This window comes from Electrophorus electricus, chromosome 4 (genome assembly GCF_041902795.1).
Source record: "Electrophorus electricus isolate QZ-2024a chromosome 4, ASM4190279v1, whole genome shotgun sequence".
NCBI lineage: Eukaryota > Metazoa > Chordata > Actinopteri > Gymnotiformes > Gymnotidae > Electrophorus > Electrophorus electricus.
In genome coordinates this window covers 24,409,231-24,425,823 of record NC_137500.1, presented here as the reverse complement: position 1 = coordinate 24,425,823, position 16,593 = coordinate 24,409,231, and the positions used below count along the sequence as shown (strand labels likewise).

General features: G+C 45.4%; 2 protein-coding genes across 13 annotated transcripts in view; one reads left to right on the top strand and one right to left on the bottom strand.

Moving 5' to 3' along the window:
* Positions 1-13,628, bottom strand: part of b4galnt4a (beta-1,4-N-acetyl-galactosaminyl transferase 4a) — an 81,196-nt gene extending 67,568 nt beyond the window's left edge. For 3 of the 4 annotated variants that reach the window (XM_081712853.1, XM_081712855.1, XM_027016399.3), the window contains exon 1: positions 11,940-13,625. In XM_081712853.1, the coding sequence (XP_081568979.1) occupies positions 11,940-12,081 (142 nt within the window). In that variant the 5' untranslated portion in view covers positions 12,082-13,625. Of the gene's footprint in view, positions 1-11,939 lie in introns of all 4 variants that reach the window. The other variant, XR_014123282.1, reaches the window with a different exon arrangement.
* Positions 1-16,593, top strand: part of LOC113581321 (immunoglobulin superfamily member 22) — a 43,545-nt gene that overhangs the window by 10,576 nt on the left and 16,376 nt on the right. The window contains exon 3 of one of the 9 annotated variants that reach the window (XM_081712844.1): positions 11,951-11,991. The exons of the other annotated variants lie outside the window; for them this stretch is intronic. The gene's annotated coding sequence lies outside the window, so the exon portion shown is untranslated. The remainder of the gene's footprint in view (positions 1-11,950; positions 11,992-16,593) is intronic. 9 annotated transcript variants of the gene reach the window in all.

Sequence of the window (16,593 nt, the reverse complement as noted above, 5' to 3'; positions counted from 1 at the left end):
GAGGGTCTGTAAGGGCGACATGGGGATGGGCGATACCACCTTACATCGCGATGTGCAGCTGAACCTATTTTCAAAGGATATGATAATTATATGATTTAGATTTAGTGGCAACTTCTATTAACGATAAATATTAGCAATGATATGACACTGAGGACAATGATATGCTGTTATCACTGTTGTCCTCAATGTTATAAATTCAGATTAACAATTTTAACAGTGACAGTAGTTTCATTCTCAGCTTAGGTTCACTAAGACGAAAACCAGGAAATCATATACCCCTTCTTGACTGAAGATCACAGAACCATACTTCTGTTTCTGCTGTATTTACATATTATACTGAATATAGTGCTAAACGTGCTTTATCGTATTTTTACTTAAATGAAGCTCAGATAACATTATAGACAGAACACATGCCTTCATGCTGAAATCCAGCCAATTCCAGCTAGTTAACAAGCAACTACATAATGTCTCCATGAAACTGGCTTCCATCATATTCTGTAGTCAAGAAAGCAAGAAGGTAACATTGGAAGTAGAATACAGTGAATCCGTGCACTAAGCGCAAGCCCAGGATAAACACGCACAGGTGCGGAGAGATAAATGGAGGAACCAAGGAATGAGGAAGACAGAGAGTCTCCTGGCAAAGGTCACAGATCGCAGCGGGATGAACCACAATCTTTACTCTGTATTCATTCAATTAAACGTTTTACAAAGAGAAAAGCAAAACACTCCTGCAGGCTAAATGTGAGGGATAATATGTAGAGTCACACAATAGATAATGATAGGATGGATAATGTCTTGGGTCTATCATATCAAAATGTCATAGACCACAAATGAGAAAACCGTTACGCCTGGGCTACGTGTACACGGCAGGGTGAGATCAACACGGCCCCAGTTCCTATCTGACTTCCCGCATTACTTGCCAGACTTTCCTATGTTTAGACACTTCATTAACGGCCTGAATGTTCAGTATAGATACAACGGAACAAGATCTTTTTATATATGTGTCACGTAACGCTCGCCTCCACGAGTCATGTGGTTTGGTCCGCCACGTGCAGTGGGAGGATCTTGTTCGTAACCACACCTGCACACACCTGTGTTAGTCATCGTGTGCAGTGTTGTTGGTCATTGTTGCAGTAGCGTGTTAGTGTTAGTGTTAATGTTAAAGTTAAATGTTCTTCTCGTCATTGTTAAATGTATCTGTGTTTATCGTGTTTAATGTTAACCGTGTAGTGTTCATGTTCATGTTCACGTTTGTAATGCACGTGACTGCCGTTGTCTTTATGTTTTAATAAATGTTTGTCCACATCGCTGGAGCCTGTGCGTCCTGTCCGTCGCCCTTCGGCACGCGGGCGTGTATGTGTGTGTGTGTGTGTGTGTGTGTGTGTGTATATATATATATATATATTTTATTTTTTTATTTTTTTTTAAAGCACCCTTCAGGGTCAGTAGACTTTAGCTGTTGTTTAATACTTCAAGGTGAAGTAGAATTATGTACAACATATTAAAAAATAGTCTTCTGGAGTTGGTGGCACTGGAATAACAGTGACAGCCAAATACAACAGAAACAGAATTCCAAGTGGAAACTGTCAAAGACGTTCAAAAACATTCACCGTTTCTTTGTCTGAGTGTGAGGAAAGGGAGAGGTTTTCTTTCTTCCTCACACTCGGGGAGCCTGCAGGTGAATCTTAGAATTCAGCATCCTGGATAATTCACACCATTCTGGATTTACAGAGCCGACATCTAAACCCAGCGCATGTAGGAGTGTCGTCTGGTACAGCAGGTGAGGAGCGCTCCAGAGAGCAGCAGCTTGACGAGGCAGTCCACAGTCTTCTCCACCACCCCACACGTCAGCCCAGCTTACACTCAAAATGCAGCCCTTCACAAGTCCGTGGCCTTTGTGTTGCTGTTTAATAACATCACCATCAAGATCCTTTGTGATCACTGTGAGTGAGGAACAAATCACCTAGAAGAACTAGTTCAGTGACCATGTCTTCTCCAGCAGTGACCTGTCTAGCGATGCCCTCTCCAGCAGTGACCTGTCTAGCGATGCCCTCTCCAGCAGTGACCTGTCTGCTGCTCCTCATTCTCCTCTGTGAGCTCAGAGCAGGCTGATAAAGTCGTAGTCTTTGGTAACAGCTGGCACTAATGCAGTTCGGCTCAGGGTGGGAAGAGGACATCAGGTCTCCTCTGGAGGAAGGCTTTTCATCAAGCACGGGGATCTTTACGTGCTGTTTCTCTGCTTAACAGTACCTTTATTTCTGATGACAGACCCAGTCCTCTTCAGGATAGTGGACAGCAGCGTCGCAGACACGTCTGGGGAGATGCTCTGCCGTTCTTCTGAGATGTCCGTTCAGCCGCTCTTTGCTGGAGGCATTCTGTTGCTCTCCATATTTCTCTTTAAAATATCCCAAAGGCTGCATTGGATTCGAGTCAGGCAACATACTCGGGCAGGTGATAGTTTTCACCTTTTTCTTCTTTAGAAGCTCTTGTGTGATTTTGGCAGTGTGCTTTGGATCGTTATGCTGAAATATTCCTCTTCTACCAGGCTTCTGGAGGCTGGGAGTCATCTTGTCAGCCAGTATTTTGGTACCTCCACAGGCGTTCATGGGGCTATCTTTAAATGTGACCCCCCCCCCCCCCCCCCCAACACCTTACACTCATCCAGCTCCATATCACCACACTCCCTCCCACCGTGTTTCAGTGGGGACTGTGCATTCAACGTGGCTGTCCTGTTCATGCTTCCACCAAACATGCTGGACCCCATCAGACCTAACCAAAGCTACTTTGGGCTCATCTGACCAAAGAATGTGCTCCCAGTATTCATCGGGCTTCTTTCATTGTCTTTAGTGAAGTTCAATCTTGCAGTTTTGGGCCATCAAACATAGAGGTTGACTTTTATGCAACATCACTTGCACTGTGAGCAGAAATGCCGGTTTCCACTGATAACCCCGTGTCAAGTCTGAGGCACTCGCCCATCTATTCGGCACATCTAAAGCACTTGCCTGAACTCTCCGCGGTGTTGTTTTAGGAGGATAGCCACTACGGCTCTGAAGTTCTGATGTTCACAGGTCATTTTCTAACCATGTTCATTCAGTTTGGAAATCACAGGTCTTCTCAGTTTTGTTTCAGTGATCACAGGCATGTTCACTTCGATTCTACTTTCTACTACGTTTCTACTTTGAGTTGTTTTTGTCAACTTAGAAATAGTGCCATTATTTTAGAGGACTTCAAATACTTTGATATTTAAGTGATATTGGATACTCACTTTCTTAAATGTTAAAAGATTCAAAACTCAGCAATTCTCCACTGTGTTGCCTATTGTTCTGATCCAGGACCAACTTTACCTTCCAAAATCCTAACCTTATCCAATATTAGCTATGTGGATCTCCGATCAGTATAAAACCCCAGTGTCTACTGGGAGCCATCTTCTCATCCAGTAGACACTAGGCTGCTATATATATGGAGAGAGACAAGCTGCTATATATATATATAAATATAACATAATGGAGAGAGAGAGAGAAGGAGTCAGAATTCAGTCAGAATTTTATACTTGTCCTCAGCTAGAGTTCTTGGTGCAAAAACATGCTATAACAACAGCATAAAGAATGTGGCCATCCAGGGTCTGGAAAAAAATAATAACATTTTGAACCAGAGAGTAAATGAAGACGTGTCAGAGGGCAGAGCGGAGGGCTGTGTCCACTGGACACTGATGGCAAGCCCGTCTCTCACGGAGACGGACCTGCCTGCGCTTCCCTCTTTCCGCAATGGGTGAAATCCCGAACACGCCGCGATCGTGACTCGCTGAACTCCCACGGCCGGCAGCAGAACCATGGCTGAGCCCTCTCACGACTCTCCACCGCACGCATGGGTCTCCACCTCGATACAAACAGGCGCGAGAGAGAACAAGTGTGTTTCCAGCCCTCGAAAGGATGATCTAACCTGAAGACACATTCCGACAACCTGTATATGTGTTTATTCCGGTTGCGCTCTTGCTGTGCGGACATGCGCGTTGGACTGCGGGAGCTGGGGGCTCTCGGTGGAGCTCTCTGTCCACAAGCCAAATCAGAATGCACGAAGAGGAGCAGCTTCTCACCGAGGCTGAATGAAGACAGGCATGGGACTTCAGGCAGGATGGAGCTACAGGCAGAGGCTTCAGGCATATGAATGAGGAGATGGCTCCCAGTAGACATCTGGCTTTTACACTGATCAGAGATCCACCTAGCTAACAATGGATAGGATTTTGGAAGGAAAAGGGGTTCCGGGCTCAGAACAATAGGCAGCCTCCTGCCAACGCCGGGGAGGCGTGGGGGACGGAGCTCGGGGCACATCATGCGTCAGGGAAGCTGGTTGAGGATCAGCTGCCATCTGTCCACTTAAGCAAATGATGGAAGTGCGGCAAAGGAAATCTGATCTGAGATCTTTTCCTTCAGGAGAGTTTGGCATGGCTGAGTTCGGGCCAGGACTGGAGGCATACACAGCAGCATGTCGAAGAGGTGAGAGAAAAGGGTTTAGGTCATTCACATGGCACAACCAAATTCTACAGGGTACTCCAAAACCGGCGGACGGACGGGGAGAACACGGAAGCAGAGAGGAGTAAACATGAGAGAGTGGGAGAAAGAGAGTGTTATATATAATGTTATATATATAATGTACTGACAACAGATTTGATATATATATATATATATATATATATATATATATAGGAAATAAAAGAAAGAAACAAAAGGAGATGATATGAGGAGGCATGCGAACAGGTGTGAGTGTTTGACAAGCCGATAATAGAGTTAGGGCACAACTCCTAGTGATGCAGGTGGATGTCTGAGGCAGATGTAGCAACAAAAAATTGACAACGTGTGCAAGCCTGCCAGCTCATTCGCAAAGTGTGTGCGTGCGTGAGCGTGTGTGAGCACGCGTGATGGGTAAATGGTAGCATGATTCCGGGGAAAGAAAATCTGCTCCGCCTCAAAGTTCCACCAGACTGCCCTTCCTAGCGCTGTCTCGGGAATCCTCGCGGGATCCGATAAGGGAGAAAAGTTGCAAGCTACGAGAAAGCGGGAATTATTACAGCGGCAACTTGATACACTTCTCCCTTCCGCTCCGAAGAGCAATAAAATTCATGGCCATTCTATATTAATTAGGCTGGGGTGTTGTGATGGCTTCTGGATCTGGCTTCACGGATCGCCCTGCAGAGTTAGCATCCACAACTGTCTTCCTGAGCCAACTCGCATCACACGAGGCCGTAATTAGTTACTGCTGTTGTCACTGCTATTGTATTGCTGTCAGGGCAACCTCGGCCTGTGCGCCTGTAACAGCACTATAGCACTGACAGCGGTACTCTCCACTGGTCAGTAATCTGCCCTTTTGACGCGGTTCAAATCCCCGTGACAAGCTCACGCACACCACTGCAGTGCACTGTTTCCAAGGAGGGTATTCCAAACTGCGCATTCGGCAAACGCGTTTATCCAGAGCTACTTAGCTATTTTCTTTTTTAGCATTGACGTACCCTTGCAGTCCGGGAATCAAATCCACGACCTGGTTGTTGCCAGCAGCTTACTTCTACCTGCTCTACAGGAGATCCATGAAAACTTCACTTAGTGTCCAGGCAAAACTGCTGCTCACTGAATCTGAAAAGCCTAACTGGGAAGCTAGCACTCCCTTTAATTGTAGCTTTTTAATATAATACATGAAGACTAGCTTCTGTAGCTGTAGCCTTTATATTAGTTACATCACCTGGCGTGCCGCTGCCGCATACTCCCAGTTATCGGTTGATAACACAAAGAAAGCATTGCGATATAAATCTGACCTATATTTTCCTGCACATCGAAGGTGCTACAGCGCCTCCCAGCACAAGTGTACAATCACTGCCGAAAGGAGCTTTTTGTCTCGTCCCGCAGAGTTCCACCAGAGGCCAGGCCTTCACAAAAACACCACGTTCCACTTCAGATGCCGGGCACGTCACAGAACTCAGCGCCCAAAAGAAATACCAACAATCTGTCTTCTTCGTTTATTTATTAGGAATCAGTTCAGGCAACATTTAGCAGTCATGTATTGAGCTACAGTTCAACGTGGCATCTCTCTCTTCCCCAACTTCAAAAACAAACAAACAAACAAACAAACAAAAAAAGCACACACACACACACACACACACACACACACACACACACCTCACAGGGAGCTTTAAAAACAGGCCTGCTAGCCAAGATGCAGGCCTAAGTCCTCAGGTTTGCCTGGAGGCAAGTCCACAGGCTAAAGAAAGAATGAAGCAGTAACATCAAAACAGCCACCCCCACCCCGAGAGGTGCATGAGAGACATAGAGATGTAAACTTAGAATGCCTAAAACAAAGCCAATTTGCTTTCAACTTCCTCGGAGTAACAGAAACAAAATGACACCTTCTAAAACAAACAACCCCCCGTCATGGGTTCCCCTTTGCGCTTCCCACAGACCTTACTGGCATGTGTTGTTTTGTTTTTATTTTGATCTGTCCGCCGTGTGGACTTGCGTCAGTTTTCGTTCTTCTCATCCTGTGTCATATAAAACTGCTCCCTGTATTACTTTCACCTGTGTCTCGTAAAGTGCTCTGTCCCTGTGGATACAGACTTCTTGATTTCTCATCTTCGTTGTCGGTTCGGCGGAAATGTTAGCGCCGCGTGTTCCTGTGGGGGTCTTCATGAAGATTCACTAAGTGAATGTGTTTCATGTCAAGTTCAGCTGTTTTGATTTCTGTTTTCTTTCGATTTTGTTGTTTTAGTTTGTAGTTACTGTGTTTTCTTCATTTGTAATAAAACCGCAACTTGGGTTTGTAGCCTGCCTTGTGCCTCGCCACCCATGACACTCGACTTCTCCTTTCACATATAGTTGCCATGCTCAGGGGGCCCCTGACATATCGCATTCACACATTCCATAATACGAGGTGTATGAAAGTATGAAATCTGTGCTTCCTGAACACACCCAGGGCTTCGGCAATTCCTGTTTAAAATACGACACCATAACATACAAATGTCAAACTGTGAAGGTGGAGACAGGATTTACCTGACCATGTTCGGAGAGCCTGCAACTGAGTGAAGGTCCAAAATGCTGTACAAAAATGCAAAATGCAAAATGCTGGGATTGTTGGCTCTTCTCCCTAGATAGCTGGAAGCGCACACAGTCTCTCTGAGTATTTGTGAGTTTGGCACTAAGCATTTCACTGCCTGCACGATCATTTTGTGTGTGTGTGCGCGCACGCGTGTGTGCGCGCTCGCACGCTGTCCGCCTAAGCGCTGCACGCCTTTTTGTCACCGAATCACCCTCCTGAAATGGCACTGATAAGAGGCGTAGATGCAGAGCGCCACTCCGTTCTCACGCCTTCCCTCCCATGCATGTGAGCGGAGACCGGTGGAAAGGTGACCTCTTCATTTACGACCACATCAAAAGCCCATTCGGGGAGCAGCCGGAGGCAGGGCTTCTTTGTTGATTGATTGTGATCTTGCTTCCACGGGTGGATCGCTTACTGTAAAATAACCCCCAGCTTCAGTGCGGCAACGTTTTCCACTGGGATGCAGAAAGATAATACGCGCTCGCAGTGTGGGTGAGTGTGAGCGTGTGTCTGCTAAAGGGGTGAAAGAGAAGCATACAAGCGATCCTTGCTTCCCTGAGGTGCACCTCGCTCTGCTGAAATCATGATGCTCAAAAACCCGAAAACAGGCTTAGCAACACTGTAGCTGTCGTCCAAATATGCATAATATCAGAATTCCATATCCCCAAATGCAGGTCTTTATATGAACCCATGATATGTTCTGTTATCCCAAAGAAATTATGTTATTAAGGCACAAATCAAAGTGAACGCTGTATAGATTCCATATCAGTTCAGTGCAAGGGAGAAGACGGAGGCCGTCCAGGGTGTGTAAAGTGAGCTGTCTGCTTCCAGCACGATCCTGTGGGGGTCTGGGGAGATCACTGGCTCTGTTCCAGCCCTCTCATTTGCATAGAGCAGAGCGTCTTTCAGGTGGGAAGAAATGATGAAACACAAATGACATTAACCTCGGGGTCAAAAGAGTCCATCTCTCTCTCTCTTCGCATTTCTCTGTTTTCTCTGTAACAAGTCTCTCACTCACACATGAAAAACACGCACCTACATTCTTAAATGTCTGTTATTTTCCACACTTTTCTTTCTTAGCAAATCTATATGACGAAAAAATTAATCAAATTCTTCGTTTGAAAACGCATTTTACATACAGCCACAGATGTTCCGTCGGCTCCACAGTCAAAGACTCCAGCAAAGACCCACACTGACTACAGATATTTGCGCCCAGGTGTGCTACTTCTCAGCTCGCCATAAATGATTCATCACCAGGGAATTCAATTATTACCTGCCAGACCATTTGTATGTACTCCCAGTGTAGACACTGAGAATCTGAAGAAAATATTGTACCACTGGATTGGATTGGTTTCTGGATTCGGGAAAATGACACACGAAATTACATTCTGGTTCATTTCATATCGAAAGTGACTGAAAAGATACTGAAGCCCACAGGTTCAGTCACAGAAAAAGGAACATGTGTGGGTAATTTTCAAATTGAACCGAAACTCACCATGTTTGTAAATGAGACAGGTTATTACTGTGACGGCTCTGTATTACTTTAGTGCGGCATGCGACAAAAGACACACTAAACAAGTTAAGCAGCCTGAAGCAAAGTGAGAAGCGCATGGTATCTCGAGCAAGGGTTTAACAGAAGCCCACGCCCACAACCATGGACAATCATTAGGCTGCCATTAACCGCTGTTCAAAGTATTTTAAAGAATCAGTAAAATACCTCGATGTTATCATGCTCTACACAATAGGAAGAGCTTCATTTGAGGCTGTGAAACCTTTGTAAAAGCACTAAGTCTACACTCCATGGCACCTAAGAGAGCCTTCTCCTCACGTACAGGTCTCCATGGCACCTAAGAGAGCCTTCTCCTCACGTACAGGTCTCCAGCAGCACCTAAGAGAGCCTTCTCCTCACGTACAGATCTCCATGGCACCTAAGAGAGCCTTCTCCTCAAGTACAGGTCTCCAGCAGCACCTAAGAGAGCCTTCTCCTCACGTACAGGTCTCCAGCAGCACCTAAGAGAGCCTTCTCCTCACGTACAGGTCTCCAGCAGCACCTAAGAGAACCTTCTCCTCACGTACAGGTCTCCAGCAGCACCTAAGAGAACCTTCTCCTCACGTACAGGTCTCCATGGCACCTAAGAGAGCCTTCTCCTCACGTACAGGTCTCCAGCAGCACCTAAGAGAGCCTTCTCCTCACGTACAGGTCTCCAGCAGCACCTAAGAGAACCTTCTCCTCACGTACAGGTCTCCAGCAGCACCTAAGAGAACCTTCTCCTCACGTACAGGTCTCCAGCAGCACCTAAGAGAACCTTCTCCTCACGTACAGGTCTCCAGCAGCCGCTTTGCTTTACCACAGCGCTTAGAGCAGAGCGGGAACAGTTCTTCTCCCTTCTGGACTGCAGGCACTCTCAGTCATCTCACCCTTCCCATGCGCCCCTTCACCCTGGGCAACCAGCCTGCAGCTCCCGCTGTCTCCTCAAACGTGACCATTCCCTGGCTCTCGGGTCAAGGAAGCTTTTGCAGTGAAGAACTCTCTTTCGCCATCTTTTATTAACTGATCCAGAACACCGCCCCTGGTCAAATTCTTACTGAATCCTTCATGCAGTGAACCCCAAAACTGACCTTAAATCAGGTGGAAGAGGCAACTGGATGGGAAAGAAAGTGACCACTGTGGGCCCTTAGGTAGAAACATATTGTAGTGTTTGGGCCACTCTGAGAGAACTACTCCCTAATATGAGACTAGCATGCTGTTTGCTTGAATTCCAAACTCTTTGGGGTGGCATTCTTTTATTGTTTCTGCCTTTTTTTAAAACTTTTTTTCCACTGACATCTCTAAGCCAATTTAGGATTAGCGGAGCAATTTGCACTTGAATGATTCCATTGGCAATGCGGAGAAAGAGAGAGGCTCTCATCTCTGTGAGCAGAGTGATTTGGTAGCCACTCAAAGGCTACTGCAGACTGAAGTAAAGGTCTCTGGGATATGATTGAGGTCAGTTTGTGGCAGTTAGAGAAAAGAGCTAAACCACAGAGAGTGTTCAGCGGCACTTAATGAGAAACAGGATCTGTTATGAGAGAGAAGCGCACAAAGGCCACTGCCCGAAGAGCAATATGGATCCAGTCATACGGCTCAACACTAAATAACATGCAGAAAGCTGCAGCACATTCACCTCCTGCACTGTCCCTTTAGCATGCATGCCCTTAGCCAATGTACAGGCTCTCCTTCTGCAAACACACAGTAACGTCGGATGCAGTTTTTGGATACGACAAACCTTGAAGATAAAGTACTTGCGATTATCACACAATTCGTTCACGGCATATGGCAAATCATAGAATACGGCACATTTGTTCTGGACTGCAGTACAGAGTCACAGGCTTACATCAGCAACAGTTAACGAGGTCTTGGGATTACACTGTAAGCGATTCAGATTTGTTTCATCTTCGGAATATACTTCACTCACTGAAGGTTCTTGGATCAGGAGCTTTGTCACAATGATTTGTTGTTCCAAAATCACAGATTATTTATTAATGACTTTTAAACTTGTAATGATGCTACTCAGGGTAAGGAATCACTGCTCAGTTATTGTTCTGCACAAACATGTGCAGTCCAGCTTTTCATTCACTTTTTATCATGTTACTGGTTCTCCAGCATAAAAAGTACAGATACGGGTAATATTTTTCAAAAATGTTTTGATCAATACAGGTATGAGCTGCCATCAACAGAGAGACAAAGAGAAAGAAAGAGGAGTGTGTGAGTGTGTGTGTGTGTGTGTGTGTGTGTGAGTGTGTGTGTGAGTGTGTGTGTGTGAGTGTGTGAGTGTGTGTGTGTGTGAGTGTGTGTGTGTGTGTGTGTGTGTGAGTGTCTGTGTGTGTGTGTGAGTGTGTGTGTGTCTGTGTGAGTGTGTGTGAGTGTGTGTGTGTGAGTGTGTGAGTGTGTGTGAGTGTGTGTGTGTGTGTGTGTGTGTGCGCGCGCTTATGTATAACGTGTATTTTTAGGCTATCTGTGCCCAAGCAGTACTGCAAAGACAGGTAGATGGCTGTAGGAATGCACTGGCTCTGTAGCTCAGCACATCTTAGTCTCTCTGCAGTTTTTGTTGGCAGCATTTACATTTACAGCATTTAGCTTTTATTCGCCCCCCCCCCCCCCCCCAAAAAAAACCAATTCATCCCAGTCTTCATTGTGGCATGTTTCTGTTAGCCAAGGACTTATAATGTATCACTTTCTTTTACTCTTAAATCAAAAGAAACTCTCACACTGAGTCCTGCTGCACAGTAGAAATGTGATGCAATGTCATTGAGCTAGGCCTGTTGATTACAGGAACTATTTTTCACTTATGAACACATTTTCGGCTATGAATACTTCATTATTCATATCAAAGTTTACAAGTAATTACAATATACTGATATTGCAGGTTACAGCGAGCAATGTTGCTCTTGAAATAATGTTTGACTGCCTGACAATAATACTTTTGCGTTTTGACAGCATCAAAGCTGACATCACGGCGTGACCCCAACACAAGTCGTTATGATATAGCCTTAATCATTCATGAGCCGACTCTACGCCTTATTTCACACTAATTCCAAACTGAAACCAATACGAGTGCAGTAATGCATGCATAACGCATATTGCTAATCTGTATGGAAACGGTTTTTGCACGCTTTATTTCGTCCTGCCTATACGTATATGGTAAAAGGCCGAACTGGAGCCTTAAAAGAGACGACAGAATTTGAGAGTAGAACGTAAAAGTGGGCTAGGCAGTCATAACTCTAATTTCTTTTTTTTCTGGGCGACAATTCACGATTGGCAAACCGTGTGATTTAACCTATGATAAGGTTTAAAATGCTAAATACATGACACACTTGTTTACCTTTGCCGTAGCTGAAGTGGAGTTTGATGGACTTGCCCTGGTTGATGTGCAGGTATGTAAACCACACGGCGAACGTCAGCAGAACCAGCAACAGGAGCAGTTTGAACTGCTTCCGTATTTTCTTCACCGGGAGGCGCAGCATCCTCGTATCATCATCACCCGCAGGAAAATCGGAAAGCTGTCGGGTGCTCAACAGATCGCTCGTAAACGCCGAGTGCGCTCACAGACAATGTCCGGCTAAATTCCGGCGCACCAGTCTTGAAATCAATGTCATTACCAGTTGAAAACTGTGAACTTTCACAGGTCAGACCAATACGTTCGTAGTTTACACTCTGTTGAAAACAGATTCAGCTGTTGTGGGTGGTCAAGCCATTTCTTTTTTGTTGTTGTTGCTCTTTTGACGGCCAAATATATAGACCACACTGTCGAGTTTCTGAGATTGCAGGTTTTATCGCGTCGCCATGCGCAATGACAGTTCAAGTGCGTAAAAAAAGACCAGTACGCAATTCTCTACGAACAAAATAGCAGCCCGCCACTAATCTCGTGAAATCCGCTTTCACTCTTGCCTCGCCGACACCGCAGCGCCGATTATTCTAACAAGCACTCTGACAGGGATCATCCCCCCCGGCTTTGGTGTCCTCCAGCGACGCGTCAGACCTTCAACTTTTAACATCGTGGTTTCCTATTTCGCTCTGCGGGTCTACATCGCGGTCTCTTTTACGGCACCTTAACTTAAATGACCGTTACATCTTTGGCTGTGCAAGCGCATTTCAGGGTTAATTTGCACTAAAATAGCTGCCACGACCGTATTAACTGTTACCAAAGCATTAGACTATGCTATATCTAATATTGTGTTTAATTTAAATACAAATACATACAAATCTTTTTTTTATGTCAGCCAACTGTATAAAATAAATTATTTCTGATAATTGTATTCTAATTAAATGTCAAGGAACCTATATTTACCACATCTTACATGTAGCCGCCATGGCTCTGCATACAATATGAAGATCGTCAAATATATCACTTGGTCTTTCTAATCTGCATTAGGTACTGGACTTCGATATTTCACATGTTAACGTGTACTATTTCTCAAGTGAAGCCTAAAATAGTTTCAAATAATGTCTACCATAGGGCATAAGATATCAAAAGTCGTCACATAGGTGCTACTCTCACCTCGTAGTCTATGATTGATTAGAAGGGTCACTGAAAGTCGATATATAAATAAGTCACTGAATCATCTGATCAAATGAACACCGCGAGAAACCGAGAAACCGACAACCCGGCTCGCGAAGAGCGGAGCTACGAACCTGCGATGCAACGTCTGCGTGCGCCTTCGCGAGGGTTTTACTTCCTTCGGAAAGGTTTACCAAATCGCATGCATGTATACTTCACTGTTACACCCTCCTTGCCATATTCGCAAAACACTCTACCAGAAACAATAACAATCTAACGCCGCTGGAAAGCTACATCCCTGCTAGCCCCCCCGAAACATGTTTCCATGCACGCGCTCCTTACAATCGCACTGCCCCTCGCGTGGTTTATTTCATGCAACGCAATTTAGAGTGATACCTCCAGTTCGTGTAGCTCTCCCCCCCCCGCCAAAAAAAACCGAATTTACTGTCAATCCTCCAAATCCGAGGAGTCTTCGCTCCAGTCCTGCGGGCAGCCCCACTCTCGTTCCTTTCGCTCATCAATTGAGCATCCATGACGCTGCCGGGCAACCAAACTTGGGAGGAGCCCGTTAATGGTCAGTCCCACTATCCAACCATCGCTGGAGCTCCGTCTGACACCAGCGCAACAATACATTATTGGCAGAGGCCGGATTACGATAGGCGTCGGATAACGTGCTGTTGTTCAGCGTTTCACAGCAACCACGCTTATCTTGACTGTTATGACTGCATTTTCCACTGTTAGTAGAGGGTGCATGAACCCTAACACCTACGCACGCGAGCCTTGTATAAATATGTATATCACCTGTGACCAGACCAGGTATAAAGAAGGACCACGTGACTTAAACATACACCTGTACATGGTGACTGTACCGTAGAATGCGCGCATTATGTAACCTTAGACAAAATCCTTAATACAGATAAATTAGATGTTTAATTCGCTTAATTTAAAAATCTGTCATGTTTAGTGTTAGGCCTAATCTGTTCATCTATAGAAGAGTTATTTAAGATAGATTTATGCATTTAGGACAGTGTTAACTTCACAATATAGGCTAGACCGGTTCCCGGATTTTAATTACTGAATCCGCTTTTAGAAGCTGAGGTCACAACTAGCTACAATCGGATGCTGAAGCATAGTCTACTTGAGAAAAAATAGATGAATGAACGAATGAAAAGGTCTGTTTTAAAGATTATAAACACCAGGCCATTTTGGAACTTTGTTAAGGTGTGTGCAATAGATGCACTTACTCGCCCAGAGCGCCGTCTACTGGTGGAAAACACGCTGGACATCACTGACAAATAAACACGCGTATATAGTCTATATAAGAGGAACCTTGAAATTATAACGCCCAATCTTGGTTCCCAATCTAGAACTCTGGTGTCAGAAAAAAAAAGGTAATCTAAGTTCCACTCTTTAATGGTGTAATGGAATTACACAATATCCTAATGTTTCTTTACATCTTCACCTGTGGTGTAGAGCAACATTCTGGGGCCCCACTATAAGAGGGATGGTGGAGGCCTTGCGTTTTCATTTTTATTATTTTTTAAATATAAATTTACAGTCTTTCTAGAACAGCAAAGATCAGCAAACAGTATAATTTGAGGCCATCTCTTAACGTAGTGGTATGGGCCCAATGAACAAGTTCAATGAATGAATGAATGAACACTTTGTTGTCACTGTACACAGTACAATGAAATTCTGTGTGGTACTCTCAACATGAAGTAGATAAATGACAAACTCAGATATATACATGAACAATTTTAGCAGCAAACAGCAGTAAGGTGCAACAGTAAATAAAAAAGTGCAGTAATGTGCAAAATAGGTGCATTTGTAAGAGTACAATAGAAGTGTCTCGGTGCCTAGAGACTGTGGTGGGTATGTACAGACAGGATGATGGAGTTCACAGCTCTGGGGAAACAGCTGTTCCTCAGTCTACTGGTCCAAGTTTTTATTGTTCTAAATCTCCATCCTGAAGGCGGGGGGGAAACAGTCTGTGGTCTGGGTGGATGGGATCTGCGGTAATGCCACAGGCCGTCTTCTGAAGGTGGCCAGCATACACTGGGTTCAGGTCAAGGAGCAGGCATCCCGTGATCCCAAGTTCAGGTCAGGGTGCGGGCATCCCGTGATCCCAAGTTCAGGTCAGGGAGCGGGCATCCCGCGATCCCAAGTTCAGGTCAGAGAGTGGGCATCCCATGATCCCAAATTCAGGTCAGGGAGCGGGCATCCTGCGATCCCAAGTTCAGGTTAGAGAGTGGGCATCCCATGATCCCAAATTCAGGTCAGGGAGCGGGCATCCTGCGATCCCAAGTTCAGGTCAGAGAGTGGGCATCCCATGATCCCAAATTCAGGTCAGGGAGCGGGCATCCTGCGATCCCAAGTTCAGGTCAGAGAGTGGGCATCCCATGATCCCAAATTCAGGTCAGGGAGCGGGCATCCTGCGATCCCAAGTTCAGGTCAGAGAGTGGGCATCCCATGATCCCAAATTCAGGTCAGGGAGCGGGCATCCTGCGATCCCAAGTTCAGGTCCCCTCCCAGGCCAAGACCCTCCTGTCTTGTGCTGCACAGCTGTCATACCATACAGCCATACAGAGACAGATAATACATTCAATGGCGCTTCTGTGGATGTTTTCCAGTAACTGGGAGGAGAGTCCAGCCTGCTTGAGCCTCCTGACGAAGCAGAGCGTTTGCTGGGCCTCCTTCATCGATGCGCGGGCAGGGTTGGCCGTAATGGGCATTCCTAGGCACTCTACGTTGTCCAAGTGCTCCACTTCCCCACCTTGTAAGATGAATGATTAAGATGGAGCACAAAGACAAGGATGAGAACCAAGAAAGGGGGGGGGGGGTCATCAAAGGTACCGCTCAGACTGCTTTCCAGGCTGACACAGCAGCCAAGAGCAGCTAAGGCAGAGGCCTAGCTGGCAGGATGGAGATAAAGGCATTACAACGACAAGGCCTGCATCCCAGGGGAGCTCCCGGACATCCACTTATAACGTGTTCGGGTAAAAGAGCAACAGGAGACAGTCTGCAGCCCATGTAAGCAGCGCGGTACAGCTGCAAAATAGAATAGCGTGATAAAAAAAAATAGCAAAGAGCAAGAAAGCTGACACAAGGTCTTTGAATAAATTAGTTAAAAATGCTCTTGCAACAAAATATATTTTAGTAACTGTTTCCACAGACTCTTTTAGTGTTATACACGAAAGTGCTATAGGGAATTTATTGTTGGAGCAAACCGGTAAAATCCCATTGATTTTCCTTCTGCTATCTGAGCCTGAACAAAGCAGACAGTCTTGTGGACATTGGTATTTGTTTAATGAGTTCAACGTAAGGAATTTAAGTCTCTGAAATTAGGTAGAAATTAGGTTCTCTTGATCTGTGAGGGACTGAAGCCACAACCCTGTGATCTGAACCTAAAGCACAATGAATGCTAGCCAGTAACTGCTAGAGAATCTGGCTGCAGCAACATAATGGAAAAGCAACTGAA